The sequence below is a fragment of the Corvus moneduloides genome, chromosome 3 (assembly GCF_009650955.1).
Source record: "Corvus moneduloides isolate bCorMon1 chromosome 3, bCorMon1.pri, whole genome shotgun sequence".
In the NCBI taxonomy this organism is placed as follows: domain Eukaryota; kingdom Metazoa; phylum Chordata; class Aves; order Passeriformes; family Corvidae; genus Corvus; species Corvus moneduloides.
The window spans coordinates 29,499,055-29,520,941 of NC_045478.1; the positions used below are offsets into that span (position 1 = coordinate 29,499,055).

At 37.2% G+C, this 21,887-nt stretch overlaps 1 protein-coding gene across 3 annotated transcripts in view; it reads right to left on the reverse strand.

Moving 5' to 3' along the window:
• The window catches only part of EYS (eyes shut homolog), an 855,823-nt gene that overhangs the window by 533,804 nt on the left and 300,132 nt on the right, over positions 1-21,887 (reverse strand). For all 3 annotated transcript variants that reach the window (XM_032104713.1, XM_032104714.1, XM_032104715.1), the window contains 4 exons: positions 5,208-5,330; positions 3,790-3,903; positions 2,497-2,610; positions 1,934-2,047 (listed from right to left, as the gene is read on the reverse strand). In XM_032104713.1, coding sequence (XP_031960604.1) covers positions 1,934-2,047; positions 2,497-2,610; positions 3,790-3,903; positions 5,208-5,330 — 465 coding nt within the window. The remainder of the gene's footprint in view (positions 1-1,933; positions 2,048-2,496; positions 2,611-3,789; positions 3,904-5,207; positions 5,331-21,887) is intronic.

A 21,887-nucleotide genomic window follows, 5' to 3' on the forward strand; every position in this document is an offset into this window, starting at 1 on the left:
AGCCTTCCTAACTTCCAACAGATCAATAATCCTGCCCAACTTGGTGTCATCTGCAAGCTGCTTGAAGGTGCACTTGGGCCCTTTATCCAGATCATTGACAAAGACATTAAACAGGACTAGCTTCGCTACAGAGCCCTGGGGAACCCCGCTAGTCACTGGCCATCACATGGATGTGAGTCCATTCACCACCACTCTCTGGGCCTGGCCATCCAGACAGTTCTTAACCCTGTGCAGAGTGCAACTGTCTTAGCCATAGATTACCAGCTTCTCCAGGAGTAGGCTCTTGGAGACAGTATCAAAGGCTTTGATGAAGTCCAGGTAGACAACATCCACGCCCTTCCCATCATCCACCAGGTGGGTCACCTGGTTATAAAAGGAGATGAGGTTGGTCAAGCAGGACCTGTCTATCCTAAACCCATGCTGGCTGGGTCTGATCCCCTGGTTGTCCTGTTGGTGTTATGCGATCACACTCAAGATAATCTGTTCCATACCCTTGCCAGGTGCCGAGGCCAGGCTGACAAGCCTGTAGTTCCCTGAATCCTGCTTCCAACCCTTCCTGAGAATGGGCATCACACTCCAGACAACCTCCAGTCATCTGGGACCTCCCCAGTTAGCCAGAAATGGTGACAAATGATGGGGAGTGTCTTGGTGAGCTCTTCTGGCAGTTCCTTAGTACCCTCAGGCGGATCCCATCTGGGCCCATAGACTTGTGACTGTCTAAGTGGCACAGCAGGACACTAACTACTTCCTCCTATAATGTTCTCGGAGAATCTCAGTTATATTTTATGAATCTTGCCAGCAGGGCTTACCTTTTCCATTGAGCATATGAGACACTGCTAGTCTCTTGAAAGATGGCTATAGAAAGGTTGATTTTTTGAATTTTTAATTAGTTGCTTAAATATCTAAATGAATACCAAAGTCTTCTGGAAATCTGGCTCCTTTTGTAAGATGTACTCAAGAGACTAGTATTTCTAAACATGTACTGAAAATTATTTTATGTCTTCCTGCACAGAGGCAACTCTGATACTGCAATAGTCATTTACTTGTTATTGTACTGGATTTTATTCAGTAGAACATAAATTAAAACTAATAAAAATGACAAACTAAATTTTGACCATTAATTAACATAATAAGAACAAACATGAGTGTTTGTTCATGAGCTCATGAATAATGAATTTTATTCAACCATCTTCCCTAAAGGGGAAAAGTCCTGCTGTCTCACCATACCAGGAAAATTGCCTTTTAATGATTATTCTGGAATCCTAAGTAAGTATCATTATATTGAACTGCTGGAGGAAAAATGCGTTTATATTTAATTTATAAATCAATAGGTGCTTTTAATTGAGACTATCACTTGAACTAGATTTGTTCAAGAACATCACACAATTTGTTACTTTAAATTATTTTAGCAGTAAATGTTTAAAATTTAACCCCAAAATTTCTATGAAAAAGGTCACAATAACCCTTGAAATTTAAATGTATTTCCTTTAAAAGCATCAAGACAAATAATCACACACATTTTCTGGATCCAAGATAGCTATAAATTGTTTTCTAAAAATGATAAAATAATTTAGAGAATGCCTTGACCAATAAAATTAGAGACAAAACTGTTTAGAAAATCAACCAATCTTTGTGATGGGAGCTTAATGGGTATATACCTCTTATTTTTTAAGCAATTGTGTTCTGTTAACAAACTGATGTTAAAGTATCAATTTTGTTTAACAAAGAAACACACCCAGCAGATGTATAAACAATATCCCCTTCACTTTACTTGCATCCTAAGGCATATATGGATGGTCACTTTGAAAGCTTTGCTTGAGAAAGTGAAGGACTATTAATGCTGTAGGAAGAGTGAAATGCATTTAGACAACTGACAGAAATGCCTTCTAAAGTTAATTATGTTTGCTTTCCCATCTCCCTTGGTGTTCATTACCTTTAAACGGAGCCACACATTGGCAGAAATAATTACCAGGTTGGTCAATGCAGGTGGCTCCATTCTTGCAGGGAAATGAAGCACACTCATCTATATCTGTTTCACATCTTGCACCTTTGAAAAGATGAAAGATTTGAATACTTACTAAAAAAATCCGGTGCCAATTTCTAATTCATTTGCACTACAAAAATCTGAGGTAACTTGTGAAAATAAGCTTACGTACATCAGCAGATAAACAGCCACATTACTAATACCAGCATTCATTTAGTTTTTATCAGCACAAATACATACCAACTTATTTCTGAGTTCCTAAATGGTAACTAGTCTTCCTTGTGTGTGTAAGCTTTGAAGGCCCTTTTATATGCAGACTAATTTATCTTGTGCTATGTAGTTCACAGACACAGTCAGTGTTCCAGTTTGTTGGAATGCAAATTAAACATTACACCAGGGCAGATAAAGAGAAATGAGAATAAAACACAAGCAAATTAGTCAATAATGTCTTAATGGATGCTTTGTGGACTATCTGGCTGTGGAAAACAAGGCTTGCTATGAAAACAACTCACCGGTAAAACCAGGTAGACAGATGCATTTATATTCACCAATAAGGTCTGCACATGATGCATTATGAAGACATGGAGAGGAGTGACATTCATTTATATTTGCTTCACAAGTTGTACCTATGAATATAGAATCAGGGAAAGGGGAAAGAAGTTATTCCATGGCACATTTAGGTAAATACCAACATTTATTTTAACTGAATATAATTCACATATCAGAATCTGTTTGTAATCCTTTTTATATTCAAATCTGGGTGTCTGTGGCAGATGTTCATCTTCTTAATGTTTAAGTTGTTCACTAATTTTTCAAATACATTAAAAGTACAGTAATCAAATATTTTACTAAGGCTTAAAGCAGAAAATTTTCTTATTATAGAAATATAGAAGAACAGAAACCAAATGACATTAAGTATAATAGACTGCACTGCAGTGGTGTGAGAGGAAATATTTCTTGTGTTCATGATAAGGCAAAAGATGTATTCCCAAAAAACTGTGAAAAAGAAATCTGTTATAGACAAGAAGAAAATTTATTCCAATCTAGACCATAAAAACTCCACATAACTACTCAAAGTATAAAAATACTTTATTGCTAATATTTTTCACTGAACCTAATTTCTTATCATTTGAAGAATAAATGAAAAATTACATCAATTGCATGATTTGGGAAGTTAAAAGCATTTAAAGAAATATTTAAATTAAAAAATGCAAGTGATAATTGTTCTGAATATATGAGTGGTAGAATTGTAATATTTTGCACTGGGACATTTGAATTATGGATTTATTTGTATTTTAATGATTAAATATACATGATGTTTAAAACAGGGCTTTGAAAAGAAAATGGATACACTTTAAATTCCTGATCTAAGCTGAAAACATAGCTGCAGCTATTAATTCATCCATTTATCAAAGCCATTAAATTTTTTATATAAATATTCCAAATATGCCAAGAACAAAACCTTTACCACACAGCTGTTTTATCCCCTCAATTCAGTGATATCAAAGCTTCCAAATATTAAAAAACTTGTAGAAAACAGTATTTCCTATTTTCAGAATTTCACTGAACCCCACAGATCCATTTTCAACAGCCAAGACACCAATTAGCAGAAAACACCTAGTTCCATGCTGTCATGAAAACAGAACATGTAATTTAGTCAAGATACACTTTTTCTAACTGACATGTTTATGACTTCAGATGACACCCTTATATGAATACATGCATCTCATCTGATATGTTAAAAAAAATTGGTGTAAAACTCTGAGTAAATTTACAAAGTTATCGTTCTGTGGATTTTTTTATACCTTCAAATCCATCCTGACAGATGCAACTGAAGGCATTCAGGCGATCAACACAAGTAGCTCCATTGTGACAAGGGTCACTAAGACACTCATCCACTTCAATCTCACAGTTATGACCTGGAGGCAAGGGAAGGATTCATTTCATTAGGAACACACCATTGGTGAATCATCAGTGCAGGCAGCAACAACAAAATGAAATAACTGAACTTAAGTACAGGGAGCTCTTGCCAATGAGCCATAAATTGTCTTTGGGGAACTTATTTCTTGGTGATTAAAGGAAAAATCAGAGTATAGTGTTAGTCAAAGATCTTACAGATTCTTTTACAGATGTACTCAAAAAGTTGCATATTTTCATATTTTAAGGGCAATAAAATCTTGAGTTTTCCTAAAACATCACAAAAGTGTAAATACGGTTTCTAAGAAAAAAATATTAAAATAGCACAATCTTTCTCTGTAATATTATTTTTTCGTTAATTTATCAATTAATGGGTTTTTTTTAAAAGATCTCTATGGGACATATTGGGAAATGTTTTCGTTATGGACAAATATTTTTCATATTTTTAAAAAATGAATTATCGGAAAGTTAGATACTGACTTGTATTTGTAAATGTGCAGGGGAAAAATATTGATGCTGATTTCTAGTTGTGAACGATGTAGCTAATATTTTTTTCTGGCATCAAATTCATTATTACTGATTCTTAAAGATAGATAAAGTTCCTGACTGCTTCTGAAGGATTTTGAGGGTTTTAATTGACTAGAGAAAAACTATAAAAATACTAGGAGCTTTAGGAGCCCTGTGAAAGTCCCTGGAGTTAGACAGGATGGATCTGGGTAGCAGAGCTGATCTGCCACTCAGGGAATTCCTACTGCCCTTGATTATTTCATCATAGAGTGGATCAAAAATACCTGCATATGTATCTAGAAAGATTTTTTTTTTACACTGTAGTTTGAAACACCATGTCAGTATGCTGACATACCCAAACTAGTTTTAATCTAGTCAGTCTAATGACAATGGACTGAAGGGTAGATGCAAACATGAGTAGTTAAACCTGCCTAGGATCTTGGATGCATGTTTGGCAGTTGAGGCCCTTGTTACTGCAGCCTTATTATTACAGAGAGCACAAAGGAGATAAATTAAGGCCGACTTGCATATGGCTGGGAGTTCAAATCACATCAGTATAAGACAGACACCATGTCTAAAATAGTATAAAGAGTAATTGGAGCGGAAATATTGTAGTCAGTATTTTGTACAGCTGAATGCTCTTACTCAGCCAAGTACTTTTGTGTGCCAGGAAACAAAATTTGTTTCTGCCTGAATCTGAGGCACACTGCTAAATTATCTATTGCTGTTTTTGAACAAACTTCTTTTCTCTGGTTTAGGACTGACAGAAACATGTTAAACAACACTTCTATGAACTCACCTATAAAGCCAGGTGCACAGAAACAGAGATAGCCACCCACTATGTCTTTACAGATGCTGGAGGCTCCACATGGTTGTGATAGGCAGGCAGCAACATCTGTTTCACATAACTCACCAGTAAAGCCTGGTGAAAAATACAGTAACAGAAGACTTAAGAAATTTATTACATTTAATGTGAGAAAACAGACAAGTGATAGACAAATTTAACATATACTTTTCTTATGTTTTAAAATCTTATTTAGGATAGGGTAAAATATTCCAGTTTCCTTGAACATTTCAGTTTCACATACAAAGCCACTCTAAATGGAACAAAGTAATAATGATAAAGTCAGTGATAAAGATGTACTTGCAATTATAATAAAAACCATTCAAAATACAGTGGGTCTTCAAAAAAATCGATAGAATATCAAATTCTTTGAGTGATTTTATGGAAATACTCCTGTTTCTATTGATAGATATAACAATAAGCCCACTGTTGATACAAGCCTTCTCATTTTTAATATGATGTTCTGTAACCACACTAAGAAAGCATCCTCTGTTTCTAAACAAACAAGCATTGTCCAATACATTCTGTTATAAAGCAGGTATTACAAGGACAGGTTTGGCAGCATATTGGTATTGAGTTTTTGAACCAGTTCACTTATAGTTAATAAGAAATCTAATCTTGTGAAAATTAAGCATCTCTTTCCTATTGAGTGGTACATATGCACAAAATTTAAAAAATAGATTTCAAAGATAAAATATTAACCTACATTTTACATTTTAGGTTTATTGGCCATGACATAGTTTCTTAGGATACCACGTGTCAAGGAAATCATAGTTTTCATTGATGACAGCACTTTTATTATTGAACATACACAATATATCGTTGCAAGTAAATATTCTTTGTTTGACTGACTTGTTTTTTCAAATCAAATAAATATATTTAACTAAGTGATATAAAGAAGTTGAAAAATCAATCCATGTGTGGGGAGCTCATACCTAAATGTTGAATGTAAACGAAAAGTTTCAAATTTTAGAGATTTTGGTTTGGTCATAAAAACTTAGTGAGCTAAGGTACAAGAAGTATGGTTTTCTGGTCTCCTATCAGCTGAGCATTTAAAATTTTTCTAAATATTTTTAGTCCAACAAAGATCAAAATAGACCGGACCAATTTATTATAATTTAACAAGTGCAGCATGAAAAGCCACTAAAGACTTAAACCAGAGATTTGGTTCAGTGAATTAAATATAATTAATTCCAGTGTCTTACAAACTTAAATACCAAGTCTGGCTGAAGATCTGAACTTACATTTGTCATAGGTTAGCAAGCATAGTCCTGGAAGGGATGTCCTTGCTAAGGGGTGCTTACAGCTTCCTCTGGGAACTGATAGAACCTATCAGCTGGCCAGTTTGAATATGGACAATTCTCTAAGCCACTTAAAGTTGTGACCACCTCTGTGATCCACACTTAAGAATAGACAAACTCCCCCCCAAGCTCTCTCTCGTTTCCGGCGCTGGCACAGGTGGCTGCAGGCCCCGTGTGGGGGCCAGCGGGCCCGGCCAGGCCCTGCTCGGGCCAGGCCAGGCCGGGCCACGGCCATCCTGGGTCATGGACCTGTTCCAGCCATGGAATCCCCCCCACTGCCTTGCCGTGGGCAGCCAGAGCGGCTCGGCTCTCCCCCCTCTCCACTGCGATAAGAAAAATTCAACATTCCAGCTGCAAAGCTGCAAGGCCGAGGTGAGATTAACCCTTGTAGTGCTGTGAAGAGCTGAAAACCTGAGGGAAGAGAGAGAGGAGATGCTTAAACCTGAAATTCTGTTGTGAAGCTATGATATATCAGAGTATCCCGTTGTAATTCCATGAAGATATGGGGGGTGGAGTGTTCAGCTCGTAAGCAAAAGCACCTGCGCTGAGATAGGCAGATGCTGACGCAGCTGTAATTTCATGAGAAGTTTTGGACAGGGAGAGATGGAAGCGATGAGGACTTTTGCTCCAAACGGGAAAGGAGAAAACCTCAGTCCCTAGAGATGCTCCCAGAGATAGTACTAAAGATGAAGATGATGAAGACCCTTTGCTCCCAGGGAAGGAGAAGGGCCTCTGTTTTTGTTTCTGAATGGCTCAACCTTAAAATTGTACCCCAAAAAACTTCAAGAGTGGACCCTCGAAAGCAGTTGCAAGAAAAGCTGCAAGTCGGGGGAAGGGATTCACATACGAGCAGAGAGACCTCTTCCTAAAGGGACTGAACAATATTTGGAAGTGGGCAGCTGTCTCATTGTGATAATGTGTTCATAGCATGGGCAAGAAGAGACTTCTCTTTCTAAACAGACTGAACAAGGTTATTATGGAAGTGGTAAACAGACTGAACATCTTAAGGGTTGTCTTTTTACATTGTCAGTGGGAGAAGGGAGGAAGGTGGGGGGAGGAGGAGAGTTCTGAAGGTGGTATAAATTTTTTTTTTTTTTTTTCTTCTTTTAGGTCTGTTAATAAACTTCTTTATATTCTTTCAAGTCTGGTGCCTGCTTTGTATTTCTCCTAATTCTTATCTCACAGCAGATAAACAGTAATGAGTATTTTGGACCAAACCACTACAACATTTAATTTAAAAATATATTTATAAAGTAATGCCATCCTTCAGCAGCACAGGTACTGTCACGACAGATTCCAGTGTGCCATTGAGCTGCCCCATATCTGCCATTGTGTTAGTCAATTTTTAGATGAAAAAGAAGACTCTTTGGCCAAAGATGTTCAAATAAATCTGTATTTCTACAGTATATTGTGATAGTTTTAGAAACTAAACATAACCTAGTTTTAATAGTGTTTATAAAGTGCAGATTGAGTATAATAGATAATTACAAAATTTCAAAAGCTCAGTCCTCCTTGGACAATAGTCTTCAAACTAAAGGAAATGTAAACCATATTCTTAAGGCACGACTGAAGAGTTCCTGATCTGGAAGATTTTTTAACTTTTGTACATCTTGTTACATGAGGGTAAACAGCAACTTCTGACCATCAGGGTAAATTGCTGGAACATGCTGCACCTTACAAATTCTGGCTTGTTGAACAACCCTTTGAGGCATAAATACAAGGCAATGCATATTAAAACTGCCCTACACATGCAGTCATTTTCATTTCTAAATCAGTAGATGCAGAAGGGTGTCTTTAAGCTATGTTTCAATTCCATCCTAAACACCAGCTGTGCAACATTCTTGCACAGCTGAAGTTTTCCTCCTTGTTGATTGCCATTAAAAATTTAAGTCTCTCATTTTTGCCTTTGTAAACAGCTCTTAATGTCTGTATAATGAAGTACTACATAAAACTAACATAAAAAATTATGATAAAGAAATAAAATTGAAACATTGATCAATGATGGTAACAGCTATGCAGAGATATATGTGTAGCTGTTGCATGTGGTTATATGACTGTCATCTAAGTACAGATAATGAATATAGAAAAGCCAACACATTTTTTTCCTTGATGAAATAAGAATTATTATTCATAATAACTTCATAGATTTGAAATCTATAAAGAAATAAAATCCTTTTATTTCTGTGTTTTAACTAATTATCAGAGTATTACAGCATGGATTATTGGGCTTTGAGCAATCTGATCTACTTAAAGAAGTCACTATACTAAGTTGAAGAGCAAAAGGTACTGGATTCAGGACTCAATTTTAATATTAAACATCTAGTTATGTGTAAGGCTTCTCATCAAAACAGATTCAGTTGCAGTACTTAAGAATATGGTACTTCCTACAAAAAGAAATGAGCAAGTTTTGATTTTTTTTTTTTGTTACAGATATCCAAAAGTACTTCATAAGTTTAGATAAGGAAAATTTAGCAACAGAATATTTAATTTTTTTTTTTTAAATGTCCCATTTAGATTCTTGAGACATTTCTTTTTGACAAATCCAAATGCCTCATGACAAAAGTGATTTTTACTAGTCAGACTATGGCACTTAAACTCTCCAGGGAGATCACTGATTTGTGATCCATTCTGACATAGTCCAGCCACACAGTGATTTATGGCAATTTCACTACATGGCTCCTTATATTCTGGATGGCAGGTACATCTGAAACTATTAACTGAAACCTCACATTAAGGGTTATTGTCAGAGCCAGCAGGATTCGATGTGCATTCATTCACTTATTGAACAAATACTACTTCTGGGGGAAAAGTTACATGGTTCCTGTAAAAATTACATCTGAGAAAAGCTTAAACAGACTGAAAGAAAGAAATCCAGAATGTAATAAATTCATTTGAAACCTGGAGAATATTTTCATTGTCATTAGGGTTCTTACATAATAATGAGTTGCCAATTTCTCCTTATTTGTATTGGATGTGATAATAATTTTATAAAAACCATTTCATTAATTTGATTTTTTGGATAGAGTGTTTGCAATGCTTTTTGTCATTCAACACCTGTGATAATGAAATTCTGCTTTTGCTTGGGTCCTCTGGAATTTCAAATGCAAAAATTGTACTTTTTGCAGAAATGATACAAAATGTAAAAATTGTAAAAACATGCAATTAATAATAGCAGTGTTGAACAAAATGGAGGAAGAGTAATAAGGAGGAAAAATCATCATCTTTGCATGTGTATTGGGTTTGCTTGGCCAGGTTTTGGTAGCAGGGTAGGGGCTGCAGGGGTGGCTTCTCTGAGAAGCTGCCGGAAGCTTCCCCCATATCTGACAGAGTCAATGCCAGTTGCCTTCAGGATGGACCCACTGCTGGCCAAGGCCAAGCCCTTCAGCAATGGCAGTAATCCTTCTGTGATAATATTTAAGGAGGAAAAAAGTGATTTCATGGATGTCATTGTCACCAGGGAAAAGCGGGGTGAGAACATGTGAGAGGAACAGCTCTGCAGACACCAAGGTCAGCGCAGAAGGAGGGGCAGAAGGTGCTCTAGGTCCCAGAGCTGAGATTCCCCTGCAGCCCATGGTGCAGCCCATGGTGAGGCAGCTGTGCCCCTGCAGCCCATGGGTCTCCTCCACGCTGGAGCAGGTGGATGCCTGATAGAAGGCTGTGAACTCATGGGAAACCCATGGTGGAGCAGGCTGCTGGCAAGGAGTGGCAGACCTGTGTACAGAGGAGCCTATTACAGCTGGTGGTAGGGTCCGAGGCTGTGACCCAGGAAGAGATGACCGGTCCGGGGAGATGGTCCTGAAAGGAATTGCCTTCCCGAGGCCCGGTGTCTTCCTCTCAGCTGCTGGCAGAGGGGCCCTTGCAGAAGCTGTCAGCTCTTTAGTGATATCAGCTCGTGATTCCAGTTCAGCTCTGCAGGGCTGCCTCTAGGCCAAACCAGACCGGAGAGAGAGATGAGAAGACCCGTATGGCTGGTTCCGCACGAAGGTAGCTTTATTATGGGTTCCCTCTGGCGAAGGGAAAGCCAGGGACGAGCTCTCTCTGAGCCACAGGGGCCCATTGATCTTGCTTTTATAGGGATACAGGGGATCAGCAAGGGGACCAATGGATTACAGAGGGTCTGGGATAGACCAATGGGTTACAGAACGATCTGCATAGGGTCTCCCAAAGGATTGTGGGTCTACTTTTCCTCACCATGACTCAAAGTCCTTTCCAGGGAGTCCTGCTGGGCGATCTTATCTCGGCAGACATCCCTCCAGGGCAGTGGCTGGGCATACCCCACAGGAGCCCACTGTGGAGCAGGTTTCCTGGTAGGACTGGTGACCCAACGGGGGAAATCACACTGGTGCAGGCTGTCCCTGAAGGACTGCATTCCATGGAAAGGGACCCAAGTTTGAGCAGTTCATGAAGAACTGCACCCCGTAGATAGGGCTCATGCTGGAGTTTACAGAGAAGTCTTCCATGGGAGGGACCCCGCACTGGAGCAGGTGAAGGACTCCTTTCCCTGAGAAGCAGCAGAAACAACCTGGGCCATAACCCCCATTCTGGTCTTCCTGCACCACTGGGAGGAGCAGTTAGACCATGGGAGGGAGGAAAGGGTGGGGTGAAGGTGTTTGTAAGATTTTGTTTTACTTCCTCTTTTCCTGTACTGGGTTGGATTAATAGTAAATTCAGTTAATTTTTCCAAGACAGGTCTGTTTTGCTTGTGACAGTAATGTGTCAGCGATCTCTCCCAGTCCTTATTTGAACTCAAGAGACTTACCTTATATTTTAACCCCCCTGTATTGTTGCCAAGGAGAGATATAAAGTGTCTTTAACAAGTACCTAGCATCCAGCCAGGGTCAGCCCACCACAATACAAAAGGCAGGGAGAAAAATAATGCTCTTGTCTCAGACAATACAAGAGGAAAGTGTTTTATTCTGACCATCTCCTCTAATAAATAGATGTGATAGCTGTATTGAAGTAACCAATCACAACTATAAAAGACACAGCAGAAGATGCAATTTTCTCTGTTGTATCCTTCTTACATATATGGTTTCTGCAACTCAGATAACAAAACCCAGTAATTCTCGGTAAAGACAATTCAAACTTCAGCAATTAGATTAGTATAACAGTTGCCCTCTGAAAGTTTTAAAACTTCATGTTCCAAAAGGTAAGAGACTGAGAAATCATGGCAATTCAACTTTAAGAAAGTCTTTGTGTTTTCTGAAGACTGCTCATTTTCACAAGCAGACTTTCTGATCTAACAACAGCAGCAAATTGAAAAATTCAGATTGTTCTGTTCTTGCAAAAAAATCAGCTGTTTTATTTCTCAGCTGAGCTTGGGGACAAGTCAAAAGTTATGTTTATGTACACATAGTCTGAAAGAAAGTTAACAAGTTATAAGAATGTACTTTTATTAGTACTGAGGGTGTTTGTACATTAGCTTTTTTCCTACATAGTCAGTTGTGAAATAAATAAATAAATAAATACTCTAAGGCAAAAGAATTTCAAGACTTGCAATTCAATTTTCTGTCAATCAGGTTTGAAGTATTTCAAGAGGTTATATATTTTGCAAAGTTTTTTCAGCTAAGTAATAAGTGAAAAAAATAAATCTTCTAGGCCAAAAGTCTGTTTTTATCCCATAATGTCAGCAGTTTCTGATAAATAATGTTTCATTGGATATTCCTCAAAAAGCTCTACTGGAAGCTGAAAAGTAATTATTACAAGTTGGTTTGAATTTTGTATTATGATTTTCTGATCAGAAGACTGAAAAATATTTTTTCAGAAAAAACTTCTGTGCATCATTTAATCTTAATTCAGCCTGGAGAGGAATTTAAAAGAGCAGTCAGTCCCCCTTCTGCTTACCACTAACTCAATTTGGTATCAACAAATCCATGTACATTTTAAAATATTCTGGATATCCCAGAAGTTCTGCCTCAGCCATATTAGGTTGTTTACTGTAAAAACTAATATGACAATGATGGCAAGCCAGTGTACCTGACACAGGCAACAAAGGTGATTTCCTATAAGCTACCAAAGGATTTGCTCTAGGATCAATTCTGATTCCAACAGTTCCCAGGGAACAGACCTCACAGGCAGAGCTTACAAAGCCAGAAGCATATCTTGTGTGGGCCTGAATCCACACCCCTTTCTGGCCCTCTTCTGGGCTTTTACTAAACAGTTACTGTTAGCCAATTTGTCCTAGTCACCTCTGTGCTAAAGCAGAAACTCTTGGCACAGGCACATTAATTTCCCTTCACTGATATATTTGCAGGGTCTGCTCAACCCTGGAGATTAATTTTTAGCTTCAGTTATGCTCCAACACAGGAGAGTTAAAGGGCATTGTTATTTCCATTTCAGAATGCAGTCCATCATGGAATCACTGTGTACCCAAATATAAGTTATCTGACATATTTAAAAATTTACAAATTGTCAGATTAAATTGAATTCTTTAGAGGTGAGAGGCAAGCTGTTCTCTAACAGTTTGGTCACTACTTATTGAACACCAGTGTTTTTCTGATAATAATCATCATTCACCAATAAACTCTAGCAATATGGATAATAACAACATTTTTTTGAGATATGTCATGATCATACCTACAGCTCCAGTTAAAGGCACAAATCTTTTGGAAAAATAAATATTAGTAGCCTTTGTGAGATAGGTAATGGTTACCAACACAATCATAACCTGTGCTGACTCTGTATGCAGAGTATATGTCTTCATACCATATTTTAAAGTACTGTGTTCAGATAGCTTTAATTTAATAAATTTAATCAAATTTTATTATTCCTACAGATCATATGACAGCAAAGTATGCAGGGCACAACTCACTGACAAGCAATACAGTCCCTCAGCACCCAAATGAGAAAAGCTGAGCAGGTCCATTGCTGATGACCAGCTCTAGCACAGCACAGTGATGACCTGCAGTGGCAAAGTAGGTTTGAGAAGAAGCCTGGAAGTCAAAGTCAGCAAGGCAAGGTCAGATTGGCAGCAGCCTGATGGTATACACTGGCATACGACAGGGAACTACATCACTTCTTGCACAAGCAGAACTCTTGGACAAATATCTCAGGGTGGAGATTTCTTTGTCCAGGGCACAACAGCAGTACATGGCTCAATCCCATTCAGCCTGAAATTTCAGGATGAGTTTTTGCAAATTGCTGCCCAGTTGTTTCCGATTTTCTATGAATTTGTTTATGACGGCCAAAGTGGTTTCATCTTTGCTTGGCTGAACCTCCTTTCTTTTCCAGAACACTGCTAGAGTTTTTTGCCTGTGTCTCTCCCAGTTTGGTGCCATCTGCACATTCAGGCACAATATTCCTAATTCAATCATCCAGATCATTGATAAGCAACATTAATGAAGAGCATTCAGTGGACTCAAAATACTTCCACTATTGTTCTTTTCTACACTGAATCACTATCAGTTTTTAGTACTTTTTTCCAGTGGAGTTACATGTCGTTCAGTGGTAGTTTCATTGAGACACTGTTCCTTTGGTTTCCTTATAAGAATGATGATGCATTCAAGATATATAGAACCTTCTTCCTTATCCCAAAAGTTTATTACCACCTCACAACAGAAATTGCAATGGCTTCACACATTTTGCTCTTGAGAAATTCATGTTACCTAGTGACTGTCATATTTTTGTTGGCTTCAGATGCTTATAAATAGTTCATCTCCACATTTTCTCTGGTATTTTTTCAAGAATTCAAGTTAGACCTCACAGTTCTATACTTCACTTCTGCTCTTTTCTACCTTTCTGTTTCTTGGTCTAACCACAGGCCTACAGCTCTGAAATTGCTCTGAATCCTTTCTAAATGCCACAACTGAAGTTGTAGCCAAACAAAAAGATTTTACAGTGTGCCTTTTCATTTGAGCATTCTAGGCTCTTCTCTGACTGATAAAATCTTGAAGAATATTATTCTGGGAGTTATAGAAAAACACCTGAAAAAAACATCAGGAAAAACAGGATCCTTCTGGACAGGATGTATGGGACACATCTGGATAAACACATCATGTAATGAGTGAGCAACTGGCTCACAGGTTGGATGCAAAGGGCAAGAGTGAATGGGGTAGCATCAGAGTGGTGACCTGTCATTGGTGGGGCTGCACAAGGCTTCATCCTCAGTCCTGTGCTCTTCAAAATACTCAGAAATTACTTGGACACCGGACTTAAAGGAATACTATGTAAGTTTGTCAATAATACTAAACTGGGAGGAATTGTTGACTCCCTCAAAGGCAGAGAGACCCTGCAGAGAGACTTATACAATTTAGAGGGCTGGGCAATCACTGACCACATGAAGTTGAGCCAGGGAAAGTGCCAGATTCTGCACCTGGTCCAGAGCAACTCTGGATGAATGTACAGACTGGGGAATGAGATGCTGGAAAGCAGCACTGCGGAAAGGGATTTTGGGTTCTGGTTGACAGAAAGTTGAACATGAGTCAGCAGTGCCCTGGCCAACCGTGTCCTTGGGGGCATCAGAGACAGCATCACCAGCTGGGCAAGGGAGGGGATTGTCCTGCTCTCCTCTGCGCTGGGGTGGCCTCACCTCAAGTTCTGTATGCAGTTTTGGGTGACACAATACGAGACTAATATTAAAAAGTGTCCAAAGGAGGGCAACAAAATGGTGAAGGGCCTTGATGGGAAGCCGTATGAGGAGTGACTGAAGTCACTGAGTCTGTTCAGTCTTTTGCTTTTTAAGGGTTCTTTTCTTCTTGAATATAGACCAAAACAGCAGGACAGAAGTTCTGATCTACAAAGTTCTTTTAAAAGGAGTGAATCTGACCTTTCTGTAACTTTTTCTGTTCATTTCCCGCCATCTAGAATTTCTTTCTGCCACTGAGGGCTAATGAGTGCACCTCGTCTCTTTTAGCTACTTGACTTCAATAACCATTTCTATTGCTTTGGACAAGGTGGACCTTAAGCCATACAATTTAATGAGAAGATGTAGGAGAACTATTGCCCTGCAGTGTTTTTTCCCAAAAAACCCCCTTAAACCTAGGCAAACGGCCACAATGGCTAGATAAATCTTCCAATACCGTAAGAACATTGTTGTCAGTTCAGCTAAAAGATGGGTTAGAACTAGAGAAAAAGGATTAAGGAAAAACAGACACATACTCTCTACACCTTACAGAAATACACCAGAAGACTTACAGCTATTAAAACAGAAGTTTGATTACTGTACCACAGCAGGCAGCTTCAGAATCTCTATTATTTACATTAAGAAGACACAGAAGAAGTTTTTATTCTGACTGTGCTTACTGGCTTGAAATGTGTCAAGCTATCTTATAATTTTGTGGTACGATGGATTAAAACAGCTCCTAATGCTGTTTTACAACTGCAGAATAAAATAGCCACAAGGGTAGAAAAAAAAAAATAAAAGCCTTATGAAATAATATCTGTTATCCATTTTCATTTTCCCCTGAGGAGTGCAAAGCTGTTAGTGTTTGCTGCTTCTTTTGGGGTGATGTCAAGATCTGCTGAGAAGGTGATATGTATCTTATGACATAGCTTGATTGTTACTAGGAAAAGGTAATTTATTACCCTTTCCTATATAACATCTTCCTGTAATTGATATGCAAATCCTGTGGCATTTATAAATTCCTTTATGGATAATGAAAAATGAGAGTGAGCAGTAGCTTAATTGAAATAGTTTACCCCAGTCAGATCTGGGGTAAAATCGTTGCTGCTAGCAGATCAGTAGGAAAAAAAACCCAATAAACAAAAACAATGACAAAAACATAAGCAACAATATCAATAATTAATATGAATTACCTAACTTCTGAATTACACAGATTTTCAGCTTAATATCTCTGAAAAAAAAGAGCAGTGAAATACGAAGCTCCCAGTAAAATCAGCACAAGCAATGGGGCAATGTTGCTATTGTTCCTCAGTTACATCTTGCAGGTATTGCATGATTTGAGATTTCATGTGTCAAGAATAAGGAGATAAGAGGATGAGCCGCTCCCCATTGTGCAATACAATACTGGATTAAATAAAGAGCTCTTAAGTTTAATATTCTTATTTTAGAGATGAATTAATTTTTTACAGAAACTAAGTTTGATGACTTTATTAAGAAGAGAATGGTTTCTGAAGTGCCACATAAATTCAGGCCTGCATTTCCTCAGGAGTGTAAAGGTTTCTTAAGCAGAATTTAGGAAGACAAATATGAAAATAAAAATAAACATACTTTATCTTGCTGTTCATGTCCTTTATGGTATTAAGATTGGCAGGTAGTACACAAGCAAAATACTGGGATGAACTGTTTCTTAGAATTTGCTGATAAGCAATCTGTTGGACAGAGAGAAAGTACATAGACGTTCCCTGTCATCCATCATATATTTTCTAGTCTTTTTGTAAATTCTAAAGATAATATGAGATATAAATATGATCCTTCATTTCTGATCTGATTAGAACTCTATATGCTAATAGAAAAATTGGGGTGGGGGGGAAAGTATTTTTTCTAGAAACAGGTAAGTAAAGGGGAAAAAAATGGTGATTAAACCACATAAAGCAACAGCAACAGACTTTGTTGAAGATCTGGTAAGGCAATTCTCTTACCTGTCAGGAATTTTATACAATATTTTTACTCCTTACTAATGCAAGTAGAGCGATAGAAAATGAAAACTGAAATTAATTATTTTTTAGTACATTGGAGGACCAGAAGATTAGTTGGAAAGTGAGTTGTCAAAGAAGGAAGTTATTTTAGAGGAGGGTAGAAAAGCATAAAGACAGAACAAAAACATAGATGAAGAATTAAATGAGTGGAAATTTCAAGGAAAAAGACAAGCGTATAAAAATTATGTTTAGTAGACACAGCATACTAACACCAAGAAAAGGCCGTAGTTTGATTATCACTTTAAATTTTCAACAAAAAGTATGATTTTAATCTTATTGACCAAACTTTTAGGTGTCTATAGTGTCTATAGCAGTTTTCTGGAATGTGGTGTCACTTTTAGGTGTCTATAGCAGTTTTCTGGAATGTGGTGTCTGAAAACAAATGTTATTTGCATTTCTAATGTCAGAAATGGAAAAAGATAGCGAGGAGCCAGAGATTACATCATTGTAAATCTTATTAATTTCTTATTAAATGGGAATGGGCTCATTCTATAACCAAGAGGCACTTAATCATGGGAACATATTCCAATAATGTATCAGAAAATAAAAAAAATATAGAGATATCAAACATAAGAAGCAGAAAATTAAAAATTAGTCAGAATTGTCAAATTATATCCTTTATAAAAGAATATAACTTTGGTAAGTTGTGAAATACAGCTATGATAGTTTTAACAGGTCTTTAAAACAGCTGTTTAGTATCGACTAATCATTCCTTTCCATCCTGTTACTGCCATTACAGTACTTTTAGAAGTTAATAGACTCAAGCTAAAGGTTGTCATAGAGATATTTCCTCACCTGGGGGATTTCTAATGGGTTATTGCAGTATTCCTCAAGACATCACTCTTTTGTGTCTGCTTTTGGTAACAGTAACTCAATGTCTTATTAGACACTTTGAAACAAATAGTGTTGTTTCTATTAAAAAAATGTCAAATTTGTAAGTCATCTGCTAGGGCTGGTGGATAGAATTGACATTACAAATGAGCTATTAATCATTTTTTTTCCCTGTATTTTAGCCTTATAAATGACAGCACATAATGAGAGAAAGTCAGCAATTTTTTTCTTGCTCTATTGCGGGAAAATTTCATTTACCACTGGCATGAAGCACTATACTGGTAAAAATAGGAACACAGGTAAAAATTGGAATTATAAAAAAGAAAGTAACTTTATTAAGTTATTACACCTAATAAGGTATCTTTTCACAATAGCAAGAAATTTGCCATGTGGTCTCCTCACCATGTTTACTTTTTCTTCATCACAGCCTGCCTAAACAGCAAAGTCTTGTAAGAGACTTTTTAATGAACTTTGCAAAGTGTGTTGCTCTTCTCATTTGTCCTTTCCTGTTTCCTATTTTCACATTATATTTTTGGGTTCCACCTTTTCCTTCTACTACACTTGGTTGCAAGTATATATACATAGTATGTGTTGATGTATAATGAATGGTTTTCAGTGCCATCCAGTGAATTTTCTTCTTCCTTCTTCATTTACTTCTTTTCATTTGCTAAAACTGTAATTAAAAGGTATATCTATTTCAAGACTTTTTAAAATCATTGTGTCTTGTTTTACATCTTCTTAATTTATCAATATTCTATATATTTCAGTCTTTCAGTGCAAAAGCTCACTAAATGTTTATTGCTATGAGAATAATATAATGAAATCTCACTGAAGTAGAAAGGGCAGAGTTTTATTTGCTCTTAATACCTTTATGTCCAATTTTTAACAGATAATAAAGATTAGGTTTAAAAGTTTAAATCTTACTGTTCTTCTGGGAACATTTTGAACAAATAGAAGGTATAGATGCCAGTGTATTACAGAATACAAAGTTGTATATTACATCATAGTGAACACTTTGAATAAACAATGTCTGAGCAATTACATGCCACTGGAAGAATGACTTATTATGCACTTTTTCAGCAGCATTTTTATTTACATAAATCTCAAAGACTTTTGTTTGCATGAAACATGTATATTAAGGTTAGCATTACAACTTAAAACATGTATGACAACTTAATCCAAAAGTATGATAAAGTATGACAAGTGAGGAAACTTAAAACTTCTCTGCCCTGTCATCTTGATTTTCTAGTGAAAAACATGGAAGTAGAAAGAGGTATGTATATCTCGAAATTTGATTTACATAGAAAATTGGAAAGGCAAATTTGAGGAAACTGGTGAGTCATGATATGAACAAATTAGTGAGTTATAAAAAAACCGCCAAAAACCCCACCAAGTAATGCAAAGGCAGTCACTCTTCACCTCCCCCTAATGGCCATATGGTCTCTGAGCAAAAGCTACTTTAGAAAACTCTTTCCATGCTTTTATTGCTACTATATTATTGCATATGGAAGATAATTTCTCTTTGTTCCATTGGGGTCATCTGTCCCAGCTTTGTACACTCTCAGCTTTTTGTCCACTCCAGCCTACTCACTGTCAGGGCAAAAGAGAAACAGAGATAGGCATGATGCTGTGCAAGCACTGCTCAGCAGCAGCCAAAACATTCCTGAGTTATCAACACAGCTTTCGTCACAAATCTAAAACACAGCACTGTAACAACTTCTATGAAGAGAATTAGTTCTATCTCAAACAGACCCAGTACACAGATCCAATCAATTCTTTGTTTGGGGGGAATACCCATTAGAGATTCATTTTCTTGTGTATTTTCCAGTCTTTCTCTGCTGATAATGACAAGATTAGGGGCTTTTTTCCATTGTAAAAAAGAATGGCCCTGGAAGATTATTTTTTCTGCTTCATAATGTTGAAAATACTGTAGAATACTTCTGAATTCTTTTTCTTTATGAAAGAGGGCTCTCAACTTGTGCCAATTTTAGAATTGCTGCCTTTTTCTGCTATGTCATTTATGACTAAACTGTTACACATAATGTAAAAAACAGTTGCAGTTTAACTAATATTATAAAGGGCTCCATGAAAAAATGTAGCAAACAATCAGACCTTCAGTGGTAACAAATGACTGGACATGATCAGGAACATCTTTATTAGAAAAATATCTTAATACACTAAGATTCTCAAAACCACAGAAGAATTACTGGGGTGACTCAAAATATATTTAATGTTTCACAAATATCAGAGACAAGCTCTAGTGTATGGATGAGCTATAAATGTAAGGAAAAACTCTTGGTAAGGACCCCTAATAATGTTCCCTGTCACTCTTTCTTTCCAGATACTGCTTTTGCAAGGGTCAGTAAAAGTGGCAGGTCCTGGAGACCCATCCGCATTAACCTCTGCTTCTCCAACATCTCTGACTTTACATGGACTCAGCCGTCATCCTGGATTAAGAGTCATGGATGTGACTGCCTACACTGATGCCATGATGATTTTTTGCCTTTTCTTTTATACCCCTTTATACCTTTTTACAACTTCTGTATTCTTAGTGCTTTTTGCCTACATTCTTGGACTTGTTTGTTCAGCTAGGAGACTAAACATTTTAAAAGCTTTGCAGGTAGGGATCAGTGTGCCGCAGACCCCATGGTCCTCTCCAGAACACATTCTGTAAACTAAGATAGAACCATCCAGGGCAAGGCTCCTTGTAGGGGGGGCTCATTCAAGCCTCTCACTGGGAAAACTTTGATAGATATGCTAATTAGTAAGACCTATAATGTTTTACCACATCTTTGGGGGTGTGCATTGCAGTGTGCATTCAGGTGCATTCAACCTGGACGTAGTGCACCTAAGGATCCTTAAAATAAATACCAAGGTAAAATCCCTTTTTCCCTTCTAACCGTGTATGACTCTTGATTTTAAGACCAGGAAAAGGCATCAACAGAAGTCTCAGTATTAAGATTTTTCAAATGTATTGACCTCTATTTCCCTAAAATATTGAGTCCACTAGCTACTGCTACAAGCCATTCTGTAATCTTTTGCTATATGAATACTCAAAGTATCTTCTGTTTTAGTCTGCAGAGCAACATTTCTACAGCTGATTAGGTGGACTTGTTTAGAAAGAATGCTATCCCAGTACCAGTCAGGATGTTAGGTAGAAGAAACACATGACTTACAAATTGTGTAAGTGAATTGTGACTTGAAGCACGAAATCAGTAATTGGAATGTTAGGCTACACATCCGTTAGTCTTTTTGGCAAGCAGAACAACAGCTTCATGTTAAAAATGCTGCACTTTCTTATCAGGCAGCTTTGAAATCAAAGCAAAAAATATCATTACCAATTCTATGTTAAGCATCATTGTGCAGCAGCAGTGTGAAGAACTGAATGATTTTGTAAACTTTTTCCATCTGTTATCTTGATGATTCACTTTGTTTTTTGAGTCACAGCATGCAACTGTTTTTCTAAGGTCTCTCCCTAGAGTAAAAACTTTCATGTATAAGCATCTACTTCATAACAAGGGTTGCCAGAAAGCTTTGAAAGAAAGTACAGTCTTATTTCATGGTACACTAAACTTTAATAACAGCAACACCTTCCAAAAAGGAAGAATTTGATTTACAATTTCTCTGTGTGCATGTTTACTCTTAATCAGAAGTACTGCTCCTTTGATTCAGTGTATTAAGTTGAACAAAAATTGATTTTAGGTTGAATCCATCAACTGATAGGATTTTCTGCTTCAAAATCAGTCTCCTTTAGCAATCATGCTAATCATCCAGTAATCCCATCAAAAAAAAAGAAGTATTTATGTATTCAGTTAAGTGTAGCTGGGATAATACATCACTGAGGCACAAACAGGGATGGGAAAGAAGGTGTGTAGTAGAGGTAATGTTTTATAAAAGAGAAAAATTG